The sequence below is a fragment of the Periplaneta americana genome, chromosome 7 (assembly GCF_040183065.1).
Source record: "Periplaneta americana isolate PAMFEO1 chromosome 7, P.americana_PAMFEO1_priV1, whole genome shotgun sequence".
NCBI lineage: Eukaryota > Metazoa > Arthropoda > Insecta > Blattodea > Blattidae > Periplaneta > Periplaneta americana.
Window position 1 is genome coordinate 58154275 of NC_091123.1, and position 22594 is coordinate 58176868.

The window sequence follows — 22594 nt, forward strand, 5'->3', positions numbered from 1 at the left end:
TAAACTAATATTACTACTGTACAGACTAATATTACTAGTTCATGAGTTTTGAGAAACAGGCCCCTGTTACGACCTATTGCAATAGCCCTCAAGCTAAGCGCATTCCCAAAACCACACCGGCTGACTACACTAAAGGTTAGTTTACACGACGACACTGAACTGGTTTTTATTTGAATGCGCATGTGTGAAATGTAGTGGTGACACTGAGTTACGGCACTAGAAAGTTCGGCTGCTTCCAACTTGTAGTTTCGAGGTTAACACGTTCTCATCTGTGGACTGATTTACAAAATGAAATGGGGAAGTGATGAAATTGTTGTGCGACCGTCACTTAGGTCGCACTGGTTGCTAGCCGGATGGCTATTGCGTTCGACTTCTGCTCCTTCTCATCAGGATTTCTGACACCACCATTGTACACAACAATAGAAACGATTTTACTGGAAGAGCTGGAGCTCACAGGATACTATAGGAAAGCTACATGATTACTAAACTTAGTCTGAAATGACTGCAATCTTGTAACCTCTACCTGATTTATTATATATTTACATAAGTATGTACAGCAAAACTACTTACAGGGTATATCATTCTCCTCTACCGACGCCATCACCGCTACCGTTTCTTCTGTCCAAAAAAATAGATTCGATGTACGCTCTCCGTCAATCTCCACTGACTGCCGCGTCTCCTCACCAACACTTTTTATGTTTCGTTATCCGTTTCCCGCCCGGGGTACCGACCACGCCATCCACCAGGTGAGATGGGCTTAAAAGCACTTTTGATTTCACGTACTTAGAAATGTCGTCTTGATCAAACATCTCTTATATTTAATTTTGATTCAGTGCATTATAGTGATAAGTCGCTATAATGAGACTACGCGCAAGAAAAGAGTTCGAACAATGCGTGATATAATTTTAACCAATTAAAATCCATGCTTTGTCCTACTGGACCAATCCGATTAATCCAGCAATGATCTGAGGCGTAAGCTGTGGACAGTGATTTACCATACGCCCGACAAGACTCTATACCGCTGGCTAAGCATCTTAAGACCGTGTATTCCGCTGACACTGTTCCTGTTTCAGATTTAATGCTCCACAGGAAATCATGCTACAGGGCGTTCTTTAGCCCTGGGGCGTAACAAAATTATTAAGTAGGTAACTTGATTTATATGCAGTGAAAACGTGTTTGTGGGATTTCAAATGACTCAAACTTTAAGAATAAGCAAAAAATAGAACTGTTCCAAAGTCATTCTTCAATGATTATGGACACTTTCGAGATCTTCTACAACTGTAACTTTCCATAAGGTTGCAGAAGATCCTAAATGTGACCTTCTCTTTATTCATGCCATAGTTCAGACTTCTGTCTTTCTTCTTTTCTCATTTTCTAGGTCAGTAGTAACGTCTCTGCTACTACTCTAACATGAAGCATAGGCGGAGTTATGGTGGGGTATGGGGGGTACTGCCCCCCAAACTTGTCTGAACTCTTTTTTTCTTCTATTAACATTAGAAAATATTGAATGCAAAAGACTTTTCTTGCTTTTGTTTATGATTAAGTTTCTGTGCTTAAATTGAAGATTTAATGTCTTCAGATCATGTGTCTAGACCATATTTATTTTAAATTTCTGAATGTATAAGAATTTCTATACCTCGTTTGAGGAATGGAAGCAGTGTAATGTTTCTTTTGAAACAGCCTGTACTCCTGTGTTAGAAATCTGCAGCGGTCATTATTGAATTAGGTGTTTGTGAAAGAAAAAAAAAAAAAAAGCCATAGTCCCATGTTAAAGGAGTGAAAATTTTCAGTAGTTTTCATAAAACAACCATAGTTCAAAGATTTTTTGTGAAAACAGCCATTTTCCAGGAAGATGTTACGATGGTAGCATTTACAAATAATATGCCATTCATAAACAAAAGTAAGAAAAGTCTTTTGAATTCAATATTTTGTAATGTTAATAGACAAAAAAAGAGTTCGGACAAATTTGGGGGGGGGGCAGTGCTCCCACATACCTTCCCATAACTCTGCCTATGGTTATGCCCTATTATAATTTTATTTGTAGTAGACCTACAGTTGAAGCCCTATACAACTCGGTCCGAAACATCGCGAATATGGATGTAATACTATAAGAAACTTGCACCCCAAAAACACTTTTATTAAATGATCATATTCCGATATACTGTACCTCGGTCAAGCTATAACGGGGGAGGAAGTAAGTGATATCCACCATAACCTCGTTATATCGGGATTCTATGGTTTTGTTTTGCCTCCCAAAGGAAACGGTTCTCTCTCCGCCTATGCACTGAAGAGAAATACAAAAGTTGTCATGAAAATACAATATACACAAGTGTCTCCATGTGAACAATTTTCTACGTAATAATTTTCATGAAATCGGCTTCATGGAATTAGTTGCGAAACCTAGTGTCGTCGTGTAAACAAGCCTTAAGGTTCGCTGTGCAGCCAGGTTTCGAACAGGCAACCACCCTCGTCCCTAGGCCAGCCCCCTCCGTGCGTCGCCAGCCGGCGATCGGGGAATGCTATGGAATGATGACGAAATTATGTACATACATGCTTAATATAGGGAAAAACGGGAGAACACCGAGAAAAACTCCAAATGCGATCTTCTCCTCCACAAGTGTCAATCCAATCCCGACCTAACCGGGACTAGAACCTTGGCCGCCTGCGTGACAGGCTAGAGAAACCGCAGAGACTAGAGAAACATACTAATATGTATAATGGAATTTGAGTGAAGAGTCTGAAGCACCGAAGGAAACAAAAGACAATAACAATCGAACAAATGCAATAATTTTCATTGTTACAATTAATAATTGCACAAGATGGATGTCCGAAGAGAAGTGCAATATGTTTTGCGGCTGACAAAATTTGAATCTGTGACTCGTGTACGACGTGAATTTCTTCGCGTATTTAACGTTGCGTGAAGGTCATCGTTCCCAGTCGTCATGAATGTTTGTACTGAACACTGTTATTGTGACGTTACATGTTGCCATAAGTGAAGGCTGAGTGTCGTCATGAAAACTCTTCACCTAAATTCAATTATACAGGGACATCATTTTATTTTTTACTAACATTTTTAATATTAACCTAGCTATACCTTTAGAGAACAGGAAACACAGTTTGCTACCCCCTTCCACGACTGGAGTTCGATGATACTGGCGTAAAAACAAACAAATCACTTTACTAGGTATAGGAAGGAAGAAAAGTAGTTCATCCATTTACGTAAACTAGGAAATATCGCGATTTTGAGTTCGATAATTTTCATTAGGTTTTTGTTTAATCTTAATACAGTACTGTATTAAGAATAAGTTAAGTGCTTTTACATACGAACTGAGTTATCAATGCGAACGTATTCATTATGCAGTGTATATTATACTGTCTACAGCACATTAGCGTACACTATAGAGAATGAAGTTAAATTGAAAAATAATCATAATATGGATAGTTAAACACATTTTTGAAAATGGTGGCCGTCCATTTCGATACAGGCTTCAGTTCTTTTGTGCATATTATCGCACTATAGACTATTGCATCTAATTCCCATTGCCAGTTTCGTCCTTCGTACTAGTAATTCATGTTGAAATAATTCTGTACCTACTCTATAAAAGAGTACCTTACGTACTGTAAATTCAATCTTCACTTCTGCCCGACCCGCACAGATAAAATTACTCAGACATGCTATCTACTGTCCGTCCAAGTGGTTATGACGCAGGATCCTAGAAAGGGGGGAAATCACGTGACAGTTAATTACTTAACGAGGCCCTTTTACTTAAGTTATTTTAAACAGTTGTACAATATTACGTAAACGTCCAATTCCTAACAGAAATTAATGTTTTCAGAAAAGAGCTGAGACAGCCCAGCTTTTACAGAGGGACGAGCAGAAGCAGGTGGGGGAAATCGGGATGCGACATAGGCAAACGGACAGTACCTGTGCGAAAATATGATTCAATATTGATAGCTCTTTCGTCACTGGAAAACGCGAACATATTTCTGGAACGTACAATAGGCCTACTCACTAACTCAGTGCTGTTTACTATATGCGGCCTTGATTCTGTGTGGAGGATAGTTGGAACTTCAGTAGTAGAAGGGGTGGGAGTGAAGTACCGGTACATTAAAAAACTCAGGTACAGTACAATAAAAATTGAAGTAAAAATAAAATGATGTCCCTGTACATATTAGTATGTTTCTCTAGTCTCTGCGGTGGCTGAGTGTTCAAGCCTCTAGCCCGTCACGCAGGCGGCCCGGGTTCGAGTCCCGGTTAGGTCTGGACACTTGTGGAGGACAAGATTGCATTTGGAGTTTTTCTCGGTGTTCTCCCGTTTTTCCCTATATTAGGCATGTACATAATTCCGTCATCATTCCGTAGCATTCCCCGATCGCCGGCTGGCGACGCACAGAGGGGGCTGGCCTAGGGACGAGGGTGGTTGCCTGCTCGAAACCTGGGTGCACAGCGCACCTTAAGGCTTGTTTACACGACGACACTAGGTTTCGCAACTAATTCCATGAAGCCATTTCATGAAAATTATTACGTAGAAAATTGTTCACATGGAGACACTTGTGTATATTGTATTTTCATGACAACTTTTGTACTTCTCTTCAGTGCTATACTAAAAGCCAGGTTATGAACAGACTAAACCGGAAGCAACGTTCTGTTGCTCTTTTTCTGAGCTCTGTTGCCACATAGTGGCGCGAGATTCAAAGCGTGTTCAGCATTTGTCACCGATATGTTTAAAATAACTACTGTATACAGTTCTCGATAACAGTATCAACAATATTAGTAATTAAAATTACTGTTTTTAAGAAAGCACGAGCTAATGACACTGGTACGAAATGCGACTCGTAATGCACATGGTACTCCAAATAAACTGGGAAGTTTGATTTCGCTGCCAGATTTTCGTTAGCAGACGACATTTTCACGCGAGGTAAAATGAAAAGCTCCGTTCTCCTGTTCCCCTCCAACCCCCACACTAAACGTGTCATCATTGCACAGGCTACCCCTCTAACCCGCACTTTCCTCTCGCCCTCCCAACTACTTCCTGTTTAGTCGGTTCATAACCTGGCTTTTAGCATAGAGTAGTGGCAGAGATGTTACTACTGACCTTGAAAATGAGAAAAGAAGAAAGAAGTCTGAACTAGGACATGAATAAAGAGAAGATCACATTTAAGATCTTCTGCACCTTTATTGAGAGTTATAGTTGTAGAAGATCCCACAAGTGATCATAATCATTTAAGAATGATTTTGGAACAGTTCTATTTTTTGCTTATTTTTAAAGTTTGGATCATTTGAAATCCAACAAACACGTTTTCACTGCATATAAATCAAGTTACCTACTTAATAATTTCATCACTTCCCATTTCATTTTGTAAATCAGTTCACAGATGAGAACATGTTTAACCTCTAAACTACAAGTTGGAAGCAGCCGAACTTTCCAGTGTCGTAACTCAGTGTCACCACTACATTTCACACATGCGCATTCAAATAAAAACCAGTTGCGACACCCAGTGTCGTCGTGTAAACTAGCCTTTAGTGTAGTCAGCCGGCGTGGGTTTTGGGAATGCGCTTAGCTTAAGGGCTTTGCAATAGATCGTAACAGGTCGCAGTGCTGGGTCCCTTCCCGTAAATTCAATTCCATGTCTGTCTAGTGCATGTCGAAATAAATGTAAAATAAGTGAATACCTACCTACGTAAAATCACTCTGAAATTGAACACCCATAATCCCCCGAATCTCAGCATATGCGTACAGTATCTGTACAAAAACAATTACACAATATAGCCTACCTATCTTCTGTTCCTCTTATGCGAATGTGTCTCCCCGAAAATCACAAGGGAAAAAATGGTTAATTCAGACCATGTACGTCACGTGGCTTTGAAGCTATATTTGTTAGCACCGCGAACACTGCACTCGGCTATGTTAAATCTCCGTAATTTTTTATAATCCATTTTATTATTGCTTCCAAGTGTAAAGAAATTATTGCTTTTAAAATGTCATAATTAGGAACCACAATCTGTCCCAGAGCCTACGGAGATAGGGTTACTAGTTCTTAATATAGTGACGTGACGTCATGTTTCGTGCGCGACACAGATTGGCCTACTATTAGGTAATATTTGCATCTCGTTTGTGTGCAGTTGACGTTCTATTCATGATTCAAAACTAGACCCGGAGACTATGCACAATGCAGTCTAGTGATGAAGAACGACACTACAAAATTCAAATTATTCATTTAATTTATTTATTTTTACTGGCATAGTTAAGACCTAAAGGTCTTCCACTCAACCAGAATAAAAATACATAGCAAATATTATAAATAACAGCAATACAAAAGCCAATGAAATAATAATAATAATAATAATAATAATAATAATAATAATAATAATAATAATCGTTACAATACTAAGAGCAAAATGTAGATGTGTTTATATACATGTAAGTCTAAGAGTTAAACAATTCCAAACTGTGTTGTGTTGTGTCAAATAAGCTAATTTGGACCAAATGAATGATTAACATAATGAATGAAAATTTATATAAAATAAAAATCATATTCTACAAAAATAATATTTGAAGATCATATTCTAGAGACGGAAAGCAGTTTTTTGACAATCGGGTTTTGAAAGTATGTCCGACACCCCCTTTACACTATGTATACTATAATACACTATTTTTACTATTTCCACTGTTAGGCCTATAAAGAATGTCGACTTAAATTGATCGAACATATTTACACTATTATACACTATTTACAACATAAGTACGCTATAATATTATTAAATAAAATACCTTGAATTACAATGCACAACACTGGACATAAAAGTGTAAGTAATGTTTGATCAGTGTAGGCCTGCATTCTTTATAATAGTTTAAACAGTAAAAATAACTTATTTTAGTGTACACAGTGTAAATAATTTAAATTGTAAATATTAGTGTAATTTTTAAAGTGGTCCATGTTTTGTTCTGTCCAACTTGACCAAATCGAAGTCGCGTGAGCAGCCAGTCAAGTACTTCCCTTGTATATGCAAGCGCGTCGTCTACTTAAAAACTCCAATATCTTAACCTTGTAGCCCCGTAGGATAAATTACCATGTTGTGTTGTGTTATGTTATTTGTCGAAACATTGAATCTACGCATTATTGTTTTATATCGGTAGCCATTATTATTTTATTGGCATGTATTGGTATCACTCCAACACTCGATGCAAGTTCCAAACATGATGTAAAGTACATAGCAACTTCATCTATGAACTGAGGTTTTCGTTGTTCTCCCCGCATTCGCTACCTTGTACGTAGGCCTAATTATATTTTTATCATCATTAAAGAGTTCAGAGTCTGAGAACACAGTGTTAGATAAAGAAACAAGACTCACTTTAGGTTTCCCTAAGTCATTCGTACACGTGATGTTGGTGGAGATGGAACATAACTTCTACTTCGCATTCTATGTCTTTGCATTGGTTCTGAGGAATCCCACTGCGAAATTGTTGTGCAAGTTTGCAAAGTCACTTAGCCACTTGCGCTGTAGTGTCGATGAACTCCTGTTCTTCCGTTGAACAGTGGCGGTTTTGAATGTCCATAATGAACGTTGGCCACACGGATCTGAACACTGGATAGTCGGGTTCAAAAAGTGTATACATATTATGTATGTATGTATTAACACTACAATTGGGTATACATCCGGTGGCAGTAATATATAATATATAATATACAATAATACAATAATTACAACAATAAAAAATAAAATAAACGTAAATTTACTTCTAACTATAAATAAATAGATGCAATAAACCTAGGACTATAAATAAAAACTATGCTATAATAACGCCTACAATAAGCAAAAGTAAACCTAACTTAAAAGTACTTCTATTTTACCCAACTATTACCAATTCAAGTAGTTACCCATCACCTTAAGTAATGACATATCAACTTAATTATATATAATCTTAATTAATTACATATCACCCTAATTTATTTACATATCCGCTTACATATCATCTTAATTACATATCAACTTAATTAATTACATGACACAACTTAGATAATTACACTGCACCTATAATTTCATTTTCAGTCTAATCTTCTCACCCTTTCCTTAAATGTATTGGTTTTGAGAGGACCGCCCTAAAAGATTGCCGCAGGTAAGCTGTTCCAGTCTACTGTTGTGCGGTTAACAAAGGAAAATTTTGCCACGTCCATTCTTTGTTTTTTGCATTTAAACTTCCTAATATGAACAGCCCTGCCTAAGTATGATGATGTTACTAATCTAGCATTATATCACAAACATTCTAAAGGTTTATGCAATTTAGTTATGTTTATAATATCTAGGCGGAATATTAATTTATCATTAAAAGAGCAGACATTTCTCACAACGGCAGGTTTAAAACACGCTAATGCTCTAGGACCGATATTATATTATAATTTATTCCATAATAAAAATGCCCGTGAATTTTCAAAATTTTCCGTTAATAAGTTCAATAAAAATGTTAAACATCTGCTTATAAATTATATTTAAATTTGTTCTATGTATAATTTTTCGTGTTTTTATTTCATGTTATTTCATTTTCCTTTTTTTTTTTATTTCTGTGTATTAACTTTTGTATTTCTTGCATACACATGAGGCTACACTCAAACACACGCCTTGTTGATACGCGTGTTCCTGATTCTTTATATCTTGTTTGTAATTTTTTTAAAATATAGATATCAAATTATTCACCTAAAGTAAATAAGACTGTAAACATTGTATTTTGTTTCGTATTGAGCTCACCACTGTACTCATTGAACGATTTTTTGGTAAACCTAAAGACATTATACAGTAGGCTATATCGTTTGTTTGTATAGCAGTAATAAACAGCCAAATATGCTGCGTAACTTTCGGTGTTGGACCCCGGACTCATTTCACCGGCATTATCACCTTCATATCATTCAGACGCTAAATAACCTAGATGTTGATACAGCGTCGTAAAATAACCCAATAAAAAAAACAACCAAATAACAAATGATCATGCGATCTTCCAACATTGCTGTCTCAAAGAATTGCACCATTTCGGCCAATTCCTCTCTTTGTTCTGCAGAAACAGTGGACGATATTTATTTAAAAAACCACGAAACCGAAATGTTTTTCGACGATTAGTGGTTTTTGTACGTGGTCAGACAAGAAACGCCACTGTCACTGAACTACAAGAGGCTCTTTTTACAAATATTATATGCAGACGATCAGGTTCTTTTTGCTACAAATGAAGACGAGCTGCAATACTCAATATATCACCTGAATATAATAGAACAAAATTTCAATATGAAAATTTCCCCAAACAAAACAAAAATTATGGCGTTCCAAGGTAAACAGCCAGTTAGGAGTAAAATTTGCATTGGAACCCATACGTTAGAACAGGTAAACTCCTTTAAATATTTAGGTTATAATTTGACATATTTATCTGTTACTGATATATCTGAAAATATTCAACATTTTAATGGAGCCTTAAGAACCACCAACCAGGTTTTCACAATCACGAAAACCCAAAAACATACCAGGTTAAAAGCATATAACGTTCTAGCAAGACCTGTCCTCATGTATGGTAGTGAGGCCTGGACTGTCCGAAACTCAGATGTTCAACGCCTAACAACTGCGGAAATTAGATTTCTAAGGAGGACTGCCGGCTACAGCTTGCTTGACCACAAAAGGAATGAACTAATTACAAAATAATTGAAAATTACACCTATTTATGAACATCTCAACCACTATAGACAAAAATGGCTTAACCATGTCAATAGGATGGATCGTTCCAGACTCCCAAGACAAATTCTCCTCTATATACCACATGGAAGACGATCTTTGGAACGCCCCCTGAACAGTTGGACGGAAACCGTAACAGGCCACTAGACCTAATACCTGCAAGGATGACGACAATGATTATGATGATGATGATGCTTATTGGGTTATTTTACGACGCTGTATCAACATCTAGGTTATTTAGCGTCTGAATGAAATGAAGGTGATAATGCCGGTAAAATGAGTCCGGGATCCAGCACCGAAAGATACCCAGCATTTGCTCGTATTGGGTTGAGGGAAACCCCATGATGATGATGATGATGATGATGATGATGATGATGATGATGACATAAAAGTATTTTGTTATTGTAGTGTCTGATTGGATTTAAAGTGAAGCATTCAGTTTACGCGTGAAAATATGTTAATATAAGTACACATCAATTAATATAAAATTTCGGACAGATTTCTTTGGAAATTTTAATCTCTTTATCATATTTACACAGACGACGGAAATGGCGAACGGTAGTCATATTACATAAATATATACATCTTTAATATAAAATTTACGGTAATTTCATAGTACATGTAACTATTCATGGATGGGTTAAATGAAGGGATCGATAAGTGACAGTAAACCGAGGTAAGTATGTGATACGGTTAGGTGAGAGGAGTATTTAAGCCTCGACCCCATATCACTTAAATAATCCCCTCAACTAACCCACTAACCTTGTTACATATCTCAGTTTAAAGTCAATATGAAATTACCGAATTTACTTCCACTTACTACCGATCCTTTGTTTCGAGTCTTTGCTACTCAGATTGCAGTTGAAAAAATAAGAAATTTGACTTTCTGCCTAGCAGTGACCTTGACCTATGACATCTTATCATTAGCTCGATATGGAATGATAAATTGTGCATAGCCCCGGACCTTTTCAGTTCATTAATCCCATGCTATTTTTTCAGAACCTCAACTATAGTCGCTGCAGAATCAGACATATCAAAGACATGTCGCAAGAATATAATAGCCTAAATTGTTTTAGGTTGGTTATTTAATGACGCTGTATCAACTACTCGGTTATTTAGCGTCGATAGATTTAGTGATAGTAGATGATATTTGGAGAGATGAGGTCGAGGATTCGCCATAGATTACCTGACATTCGCCTTACGGTTGGAAAAATCTAGAAAACAAACAAGCGAGAATCGAACCCGCGACCGAGCGCAACCCTGGATCGGCAGACAAGCGCCTCAGCTGACTGAGCTACGCCGCGCCGATGACTACTGTTTACTACGTTTTCATGGAGTATTCAAATCAATTTGAATACGTTTATCGTATTGAAACTTCCATGAAAACGAGGATTAAATACGATGAGTCTCAAGGTCGATACACCTAAAAAGTTGGATCGGATCGTATTCAATACGGATTGAGTTCCATGAAAACGAGTGTCGCATTCAAAACGATTTCAACACGCTAAGCGCATGAACGATCATCATTTGCTGTGTCAGCTGTTTTATCAACAGCGAGGGCAATTATGTATGTTGACAAGGCGTGTTATATCTCGTAATATTACCATTCTTCATGTCGATGACATGTTAACCAACATAACTACTTTCGAAACTTCAACTTACGTATTCAAATAGTTTTCAATACGTATCGAAAATTGCATGAAAACGAGGATCGGGGGGATCGTATTTAATACGATAAACGTATTCAAATCGATTTGAATATTTCATGAAAACGTAGTAATAAATAGCGAGATCTTATACGAATGCTATAATAACAATAAAGCTGTTGTCAGTATTCACAATTTTAATTCAATTTTAACTGAAAAATATACCAAACTAAAACGATCCGGTACGGACAATATTGTAGCTATTTCTTACGAGACTGAACAGAAAGGTTCCTGAAATTGGAACGCCACGCCGCGCCGCCGGTCCATTTCGAGCCTAGAGATAAGGTTTTGGGGTAATTTGATTTTAATATATTTCTCATATTGTTCACTCTCTTTTTACTTGGTTATTTAACGACGCTCTACCAACTTTATTTATTTATTTATTATTTTGCTAATAGGCTAATTGTAACATAAAATATAAAATATACAGAAATAACTTTAGCTCGCCCCTGAAAGAATAGAACTCGTGCTCGGGGGCGGATTCCTAAATTGAAATTAATAATTATACAATACAATTTGTCTTATGTCTACTGTGCAATTATAGTATATAAATTTAAATTCACAATGTTTCAATTTTTATAAAATCAATACATAACTTTTTAAATTTAATACTAGAACTATTAGAATTGGCAAGATTAGGATATTTAAATATAAATTTGTTATATATTCTTGGGCCTAAATTACTACTATGATTAAATACTGTAACAGTGTTGCAATTTGGTTCAAACAATCTTAAAGAATTCATAGCTTTTATTTTATAACTATGAGAATACAATTCAAAATTATTTCGATTTTTATGTATGAATTTTATTAATACAATATAATAAATTTGTCTTACGTTAAGTACATTAAAGTCTAGAAACAAATTTTGAGATGGAAAATCAATAGGTTTATAAAGACATATTTTAATTATTTTCTTCTGTAATAAATAAAGTGGATTAAAATTGGATTTAAATGAGCTACCCCATCCTATAATTCCATACATAATTACCGATTGAAATAAAGTTAAATATATTGTACGTAATAAACTTATTGATAAATAATTCCTCAATAAAACAAAATAATATACTATTTTACGTAATTTATTACAAAGCTAATTAATGTGTTGGTTCCACTTTAAATGATTATCGAAAATTATGCCTAAATACTTAACTTCAGAGGACTGGGTTATTTAGCGTCGATGGAATTGATGACAGCGAGATGAGACCGAGGATTAGCCACAGATTAACCTGACATTTGCCTTGCGGTTATAGAAACTCGGAAACGCTCTACATACACTGCGAGTATGACTTATTCTTCATATCCTGTCTACAGAAACAAACAACGTAAGTCTATTTGACGACTCTCTCTATTTCAGATGTCAAGTTTAAGAACACCGTATTTTGTATAACATAGGCCTACAGCATTATTACAGCAATATAGCACAAGAAAAAAAATATGTTGTTCACCTTTCTTTCCTGGTGGATAATAACAAAGATTGTCAAATTCGATGTCCAGACGATCTTGACACTGAATACCTCTCTTGTCATGTTCTGCCATTCTCGGCCACATGATGCAAGCGCACTGCCAATGTATGATTAGATAATGCACTGCGATCTGCAATATTCCTTCCGATTAGTCTGTAATAGGGATGGGCGAAAAATAACGTCGCAGTTACTTTGTAACAGTTACTTAATTGTAACGGTTACAAAAATAACTTGGACACGAAATAACTAGTTACTCGCTGTTACACTGTTACTTTCGTCTGGATTTAACTTCTGCAAAAGAAACTAGTTACAATAACGTCATTACGTAGTATTCAACCGGTCCACGAGATAGCGCGGCATTACTAATGTGTTTCCCCATCTGGTTGCAAAAATATCAATTAAGTCCGTTCCCTAAAGCACAGCATTCAGAGCACGGTTTTGATCAGAGCCGAAAATATATTTCACAATGTTACTGTTATTAAATCTGTAAGACAATGTATTAAAAAGGGCTATTCTCTTAATAAAATATTTCCACCAGAAGTGGAATGTGTATATGCAAGCTAAACCATCACAAAAGTTAGTCATGATAAATAAATCAATTTAGTTTGTTATATATCATAAGCTATTGATGTCCTTCGTAATAATATAAAGTTTTCAAATACTTAAAATAAACTATTATTGCATGATTTGTCGCATTAGGGGCCTACTAATTTCATAGGTGGATCTAGCCTTTCAATATCGTGGGGGGGAGAAAGTTTGAGCTTGTTTATATAGGTACCGATAAAACTACTTTAAATAATTTGTTAGACTTTGTCTACACTTCTATAAAGTCGTCATATCTTATCCTTTTACAATGCTTTCATGGGCGTAAGCAAGGGAGAGGCTTTGGCTTCCTAAATCTCAAAAGAAAATTAAAAAAATATATGTTAGCACTGAATAAATACAAAAAGTAAACTGATAACAAGGTACATTTTAGAAAACTTGTCTAATATTAAAATGAAACTATGTGACACAAATCCATACTATTCAGTTACTATCCCCCCCCCCCCACCGTTCTGAAGTCACCAACATTGTACCACAGCCAGGGATGTGCTGGAGGGCACTCGCAAAGGCTCGCGCGAGCCCTTTGTTAAATATTTATATTGGTTCCAAGATCTTTGTTAAAATAACTCGCAAGGAAAAATCAATCAAACGCATTTTTCTAATTTAGGTAATGAGCTATTATTCTGCATTCTGCTAAAGCGATCGATTGAAAATACAGAAATTTAGTGGCTTTTGCACTGCTTGTTGGAGACTCTCTACAGCTTATTATGATTTCCGAGATTTCGTGGATAATTTAATAGGAAAAAATTGCCCTTTTGTCATTCACTACAGCCAAAGCCAAAATAAATCACGAATTACATCACCATTAGCAGTGCGGAAGCTGTAAGAGACTTCAGTGTAATGAATGACATTGCCACTTGTGAAAGAAGTAGCTTACAATCTCCCACTTGTCCAGTTTAATGACAATTAAACTATCGGCAAATCTATGAAATAAGGGACAGGTTCCAGTTTGTGCTATTCTGTTTGAGAAATCATCGCATCGGTGGAGCTATTTTGAAGGTCAAGAGTTATTTATTATTATTATTATTATTATTATTATTATTATTATTATTATTATTATTATTTTGTTCGCGATCCCCCATTAATAGCTGTGCGGATACTAAGGTGGCCGCGGACCTCTGGTTGAAAATCACTGACCTACGCTATATGCGTATTTATTATAATAAATAAATTCAAAATATATATAATATTTGAGGTATAATATGATTCATGATTGTGTTTGTTAAATAACAGTCGGTTCTGTGGCGTATTGATGATGATGATGATGATGATTATTATTATTAATTTTGTTCGCGATCCCCCATTAATAGCTGTGCGTATACTCAGGTGGCCGCGGACCTCTGGTCGGAAATCATTGATCTACGCTATATGCGTATTTATTATAATAAATTCATAATGTACATAATATTTTAGGTATAATATGATTCATGATTGTGTTTGTTAAATAACGTCGGTTCTGTGGTGTATTGATGATGATGATTATGATTATTATTATTATTATTATTATTATTATTATTATTATTATTATTATTATTATTATTATTATTATTATGTGTTTGTTACGAGTGTTGAAATCTCCACTACTGTCCTTTCTGTTAATACTTTTACTTTTGAAGTTCAATCAAACCAATATTTTATGGTACAGTATTTCTGCTACAAAATAATGTACTTGTCAACGTTTTCAATCATTATGTAAGTTATTTAACAGTAAGTTATTTAACATTCAAATATAACTTGTTCGTGGGTAACTAACTGCTTCTATGCCTCTGCCAGTTATTTAATAACTGCTTCTGTGCCTCTGCCAGTTATTTAACCGTTAAATATAACTTCTGCTATTTTGTCTCCGGCAGGAAATTGTAACCGTTACTTATAACCGTTATTTATAACTACTGAACAAAAGTAACGGAGACAGTTATAACGGTTACAAGAAAATAACCGTTTGTCACATCCCTACTCTGTAATCTTCACTGCAGTCCACTGGTCCACCCACTGGAAGGTACAGCTGCGACTGGCCAATCCGAACGTTTGTTTTGCTTTGCGTACTATGACACGCATGAAAGACACCGGCATAACTCAGTCGGTTAAGGCGCTTGCTTGCCATCCTGAAGTAGCGCTCGGGCGCGGCTTCGATCCCCGCTTGCGCTGATTACCTAGTTAGGTTTTTTCCAGGGGCGTATTTTGCGGACTACCGGGGCTACCGGCGGTAGCCCAAGGACAAAATAAAAAGTTTATAATATAACAAAATGTAATAATTTTGTATTACCGTATTAGTTTTGAAGCAGTAATTAGGAGAGGGAGAGACCGATTTATTAGCGAAGTGATACCTCCATATTTTTATTACATGTATTCGCGGGGATGTTCTGGCGACTTCGTTAGAATTAGCTTCCTCACACAGGTGTTTCGTCACTTGTCAGCATCGGACAGATTTAGGGCCACCTTGAGCGGGGTTTCGTATAGACTCGATGAAGCATAAAAGCCGGAGTCGGACTAGACCCGTGGGAAAGATACTGCCAAGCTTGGGTTTTCCAAAGAACGGGTATTCTTGTGAGATATACAAACTAATTAGATGTTATGGGAAATCCAAAGTTTAAATTTAGAGATGACATATTTCGCGCCCAATAAGAAGAGATCTTGGTCCAGCTTATGAGGTCACTTTGGACCAATAGGGAATAGATTTTAGGCCAGTTAGTGACGTAGTTTTTAACCAATAGGATAGTTAGTTTTAGCGTAGGATAGGTTTTTATAAATAAGGGTGACGGGGAGCGGAGATCACCAAGACGACTATTCCGCTTCGGAGCGGAGATCATCAAAACAACTTTACATCGTGTCGGCGGCCCTACATACAGGGCAGAATAACTACTTCGTTTGGTGTCGACAGGACTACTATTTCGCTTCGTGTCATAGTATACTCGACAGAGTATTGTATTTGTAGTATCGGATAGAGCTTATTCAGAGCCGCCATAGAGTCGAGACAAAAGGCGATCAACGATTTAATTATATGTCAGCCGGAAATACATATTCTAGGGTTTACCAAGTGGATAGGACAATAAACTTATAGTTTTGAAGTTTACGCTGCCTTTTATTTAAGTAGCCGGCTTGGTATTATTCCCGACATCAACCTATACCACAACCGTACCTCGGCTACCCTGAGTGAATCTCACGCAACATCGAGACGCACCCACCCTCAAATGGCGCCCAACGTGTGGTCACAATAACCACTCACCCTCAAATGGCGTCCAACGTGGGAACTCAATAACGACATCCACCCACAAATGGCGCCCAACGTGGGGCCACAATAACCACTCACCCTCAAATGGCGTCCAACGTGGGAACCCAGCTCCTCCACCACCCACAAATGGCGCCCAACGTGGGGCCTCAATAACGTCCATCACCCACAAATGGCGCTTTCCAACGTGGGGCTCGAAGGAAGACAGCTGTTCCAGTGACCGGCCCCGGGTGCGAACACAGCACCAAACAACGAGGAGGACCGTACGGAGCAGTTCAGCCCTGCATAGCCGAGGAACGACGCTGGAAGGCGGGAACCGAACCAAGTCATCGCGACATCACGGAGACCACCAGTGAAGGCCACACGGAGACCACCAGAGAAGGCAACTCGGAGAGGCGGTGGCAAGTATGAAAAGAAGACGTATAAATGTGTATATATGTACATGATATTTTGGGGGAATAATTATAAAGTGTATATGTTTCAATTTCTGGTGTGATATTTCGGGTGTATATATATATGTATTTTTTTTTTGTGTGATATTTTGGGGGAAAGTGAAATAAGTGTATTGCGTAATTTGTTGGAAGTGAGTAGAGTGCAAATACAGGCCTAGTTAGATTATTATTGGGAAAGCGAGCGTCGGATAGATGACAGGGTAGCATATAGATGATACTACGTAGCCATAGGAGTAAGGTAGTTAGGAAAATACGAGAAAGACGAGAAAATAGAAACAAGGGAACCATGGAGCAAAGGAAGGACGAGGAAACTATGGAAATTAGGGAGGAGGTCGAGAATAACGCAGGACAAGAAATAGAGGGAGAGCGAACGGTGGAAAAGCAACAGAGTAGAGACAGTGGCAAAGGGGAAATGACGCTAGAACAGTTATGGGAGCAGATGAGACAATTCATGGAAAATAAATTAGACAACAATTCAAGGGAAAGTAGAGAACAAATAAAACAAATGGAAACTAAATTAGAGAATAACTCAAGGGAAAGTAGAGAGCAGATTCTGAGGGAAAGTAGAGAACAAATAAAACAAATGGAAAATAGATTGGGGGAAAGTTCGAGAGAGATTAGAGATCATATTGCAAAATTAGCGGAAAGAGGAAACAAGATGGAAGACAAAATAGAGAAGCTAGAGGGGAAATTAACCGAGAATGGGATCGGAATGGAGAACCAATTGAAGATAGCTATGGATAGGATGTCAGAAAGTATGAAGGATTTAGAAGTTAGAGTTAGAGATAGCGCTACTAGAGAGAATAGCGACCTAAAATCAGCTGTTGAGGAAACGATAGTGGAGAAGGTTCGAGAAATTCAGAATTCGGTGGAAGAGAAAATAGGTGAGATGGATCAGGAAGTGGACGGTCTCAAGCGAGCCATAAAGAATAAAGAAAGGGCGGATAACGAATGTTTGGAAGAATTAAGAAGTAAACTAAACTCAATAAACGACGTACTAAATGGGGGTAGTCCCGCAAATTTAAGCGGACATAGCAGCTCGGACCGTGCAGTTTCTAGACAAGAGGGCACAAGTGAGAGCCCGGCATCAGGTAGCAACATAAATGTAAGACATGTTAACAATAGTGTTGGTGAGGAATGTCAGACCTCACGTGATGACGTGCGTAGTGAGTTGAAAAGTGTAAACGACAAGGCATATTTAGGCCGTCCCCAGTACCCCACTCACATTTTGAATGAGATTGGTTACCCTATTTTTGATGAGGTTGAATTTTCAAACCCGCATAACTACATAAGTGAGCTAGAAACGTACTTTAGAGTAAGAGGGGTGCCGGATGACTTAAAAATGACTGTCGTACGAAAGAGCCTAAAGAGCCGACCACTCAACTGGGCGCTAGTGGCCCTAGGGGATAATGTCACTTATGAGGAATTCAGAGAAAAATTTTCGGAGAGATACTGGGGACAAAGACAACAACAAAGAATTAGGAAGGAAATTAATCAGAGCAGGTTTGACGCGGGAAGAGGCGTCTCTATGATAGACTATTTTCTTGAAATTGTTAAGAAAGGGAAAAGCCTCAATCCGCCAATACCGGATTCAGAGCTGATCCAAACTGTGATTTCGCAGTATCCCGAGAACATAAGATATAATCTGATCGTAGCAGGGCCCCGAGACTTCGGGGAAACAATAGATTTACTGACTGCGCTGGATGGTGCGGACGCCACGCACTATGAATGTAGTGGACAGGCAGATTACGAACATGGCAAAGGAAAGGGTTCAAGCCCCACCGACCAGAAAGCGGGGAAGGGGGCAAGTACGGCCTTTTCATCCCCAAGGACAGGAGCCCAAAATCAGAGTAACTGGGGTGGTGACAGGAGCCCCAACAATGCACATAGTAGGTACCATAATGGCCATAACGGAGGGAAAAGTCCCAACAGGGAGAGAAGGATTGACCCGCCCTTTGGGGGTCCTTACAATAATAGTAGGAATAACCAGAGTAGTCATAACAGGATGAGAAACGATAGAGGAGGTGTTGGTCCCGTGCGTAGGGTTAACCACATACGATGGTACACGGGAAGACAAGAAAATGGAAATAATAGGCTTAGAACCCAACCACACTGGCTTAGGAACAGAAATTACAGACAGGGATTCTGGCAGCCTAATTTTAGCAGGGGACCGCAAAATCGAGGTGATTGGAGGAGACAAGAGCAAGAGAGAGGCAGACGAGACGTCCTACAAGAAATGGCCTCACAAGGGTGCAATAGGCCACCTACACCGTGTAACGTGGGACAAAGTAGGAATAGAGATATGAACGGACGTCAGCAAAGTCCGGTCAGGACGAATATGGGCCGGGAGCCTATAAATTGTAGAAATAGAGACGAGGTAGCAGTGGAACCGACTGCGTCACACTCGGGAAACTGCTAGACAGAAGTCTCAAGGGTTCGGAGATTTCTGTAGCTAAGTGCAATAAATCACTATCAAAAGAATCCACCAACGCGGTAAGCGTAAAGAGACAGAGCGAGATTACTAACCCAGAGTTAGAAAATAATGGGACTTATGTATTGCCTTATATAGATGCTAAAATATTTGGGATAAAGTGTTGTGTGTTGTTGGACTCGGGCTCCACAAATAATGTATGCAGCTTGGAATTTTTTCAAAAGGTTAGGGATTCAGGAATAAAACTGCAAACGTTACCCATATGTTCACTGTACTGTGCGGGCGCCCTAAGCAAGAAGAAGGAAAAGGTAAAATATCAAGTGTGGCTCGAGTTAGAGTGCGGAGAAGTGAAATTAAATGCTATTTTTCTTGTGATACAAAGGTTGACTACCGACATCATTATTGGAGTAGAAAGCTTCTATGAATGGCACGCGCTATTAGATTTCAGGGAAAACAGACTAGGGGTTACGGCAGGTAACGGCAGTGTAGGCCATGTCCCATTCAGTAGCGATAGCGCTAGATCGGAGTTAGATGAGAGAACCGCGGAAGAGATAGGATTACAGGAAGAGTTATTTTTCGTAGAGCATCTCAAAATTTGTAAGAATGTAATTATAGAGGTTAATCCGTGGGAAGGTAACGAGGTAACTAGGGGAGTGTGTCAAGTAGACTGCGGAGAATGCGAGTTGTGTATCGACGAATTAGTCCAGGCGAGACAAATAGGACGTAATCTCATTAGCGGTAGGGCCAGATATTGTAATGAGATTTCGCTTGGCGATCTTAGGCAGGTAGTCGCGTCTAACAATAGGAAGACAGATATTTTCGAAATAGTGAGAGATAAAGTTAACCAGGCACACGGCCTGAGTGAGAGTGAAAGAAAACGCTTAATGGATGTTGTAGGTAGCCATTTAAATGTCTTTTCAGACGCGCCGGGTCTGTGTAGAGTGTATACACACAAAATTAAGGTGGTAGGAATGGAGGAATTTCGGCATAAGTGTAGACCCATCCCCCTATCTTTAAGGGATCAGGCAGACGAAGTCAAAAATGATATGTTAAAAGACGGAGTTATAGAAGCATCGGACTCGCCTTATGTAAATGCATTGTGCTGGGTTAGGAAGCCCAATGGAAGCTTAAGAGTAACGATCGATGCCCGACACGTTAACTCGTTTTCAGTTAAAGATAATTTCAGGACGGAGTCAGTGGACACTTTGTTAGGCCGTATCAGTGACTGTTCTATATTCACTAGTTTAGACTTGACCAGTTCGTATTGGCAGATTCCGCTGGACGAGGACTCGAGAAAATTCACAGCGTTCCTACATAACGGGAAAGTTTATCAGTATACCCGATGCCCATTCGGCTTCGCGAGTTCTGGATCTGCGCTACTAAGGGCACTTGACATAACTTTTGGTGATTCGACGAAAGGTTTTCTGGCACAGTACATTGACGATTTTCTTATATATGGCAATAATGTGGATAGGCATATTAGGGATATTGATTTTGTACTCACTAAGTTGAGAGAGGCTGGTATGACAGTCAAGCTGGGGAAAACAGCATTTTTTAAAGCTGAGACAGTTTTCCTGGGTTACGTAATTTCGTCTGACGGAATTAGACCGGACCAAGAGAGAATTCAGAGCATTTCGAGGATCCCGCCGCCGCGGAACCGGAAACAGGTTCGTAGGTATCTAGGTATCCTACAATACCAGAATCGGTTTCTCGTCAATTATGCTAAGCATGTAGCCCCACTCAGAGCATTGTTGAAGAAGGATACACCCTTCAGGTGGGGGTCGGCAGAGCAGGAAGCATTCGATCGAACAAAACTGCTTTTTGCCGACTCAATTCTGTTGGAAAGGCCTAACGACAGCCTACCTTTTCAGATTTATACGGATGCGTCTTCATATGGATATGGAGCAATTCTATGTCAGACAGATGAAGATAATAAGCGACATGTGATTGCCACAGCTTCTAGGGGACTGTCGCGTACCGAAAGCAACGCATCAATCACGGAACTAGAGATTTCTGCTGTGTACTTCGCACTACAGAAGTTCCGTCAGTATATCTTTAATAGGCAGATAATCATATTTACTGACCATGTAAGCCTAGCGTTTCTGAGTAGATGCAAATTGACGAACTCTAGAATATCTAGATATGTGCACGAAATTTTGGCTCATGATGTGACGATCAGACATATTCCGGGGGCAGACAATATCTTTGGTGATTGTCTCTCTCGTTTGAATTCCAAATCGGGGCTACCGGAAACTATCACCGCCCCCGCGTACGAAATTGCCGTGATGAAAATTGATTCCACGAGGAATGGAGCTCTGACGGGTAAATTTCGGAAAATTGCAGATTTGCAGCAGGAGGATTCCACGATAAGGGCCTTAATGGACAAAGCTCGAGAAATCTCACAGGTGAAAGATGAAGTGTATGGATTGCGCTCTGGTATCTTGTATAAATTGCATGGTAGGGATATCCAGAAGTGGAAGATATACATACCTGCGAGTATGGAGAATGAACTTATAAATAACTTTCACCAATCTATGTGTCACTCTGGGAGTGATAGGATCATTTTAACTATGTCAGAATCATTTTATATTAAGCAACTGTCAAAGAAGGTTAGAAGGGTAATATCTCGTTGCGAGGTCTGCCAGAGGGCGAAACCTCTAAATGTAAGGTATGACAATGTACCACAAGTCATTATCAGGGGTAAAAAGAATGAACTTGTAGCAGTGGACGAACACGGTCCAATGCCCACATCGTCCTTCGGACACAGGTACATATTTGTTACGTACGATGTGTTCACAAAATTTGTAAAGATTTACCCTTTAAGAAATATCTCTAGCAAGTTGTGTGCTGATAAGCTGGTTAGAGACTACATACCGACTTACGGTCCGGTAACAGCGGTGCTCAGTGACAATGTGTCGGTACATAAATCGAAAGCGTTTTGCAAAAGGCTGGAAGATGCGGGCGTGAAACTATACAATTGCTCCGCATACTTTCCCAG

At 38.5% G+C, this 22594-nt stretch overlaps 1 protein-coding gene across 2 annotated transcripts in view; it reads right to left on the reverse strand.

Moving 5' to 3' along the window:
• LOC138703127 (ATP-binding cassette sub-family G member 1-like) overlaps positions 1–13024 on the reverse strand; it is a 97686-nt gene extending 84662 nt beyond the window's left edge. The window contains exon 1 of one of the 2 annotated variants that reach the window (XM_069830737.1): positions 12867–13024. In XM_069830737.1, coding sequence (XP_069686838.1) covers positions 12867–12969 — 103 coding nt within the window. In that variant the 5' untranslated portion in view covers positions 12970–13024. The remainder of the gene's footprint in view (positions 1–12866) is intronic. The other variant, XM_069830740.1, reaches the window with a different exon arrangement.
• Between the last annotated feature and the right edge of the window lie 9570 nt (positions 13025–22594).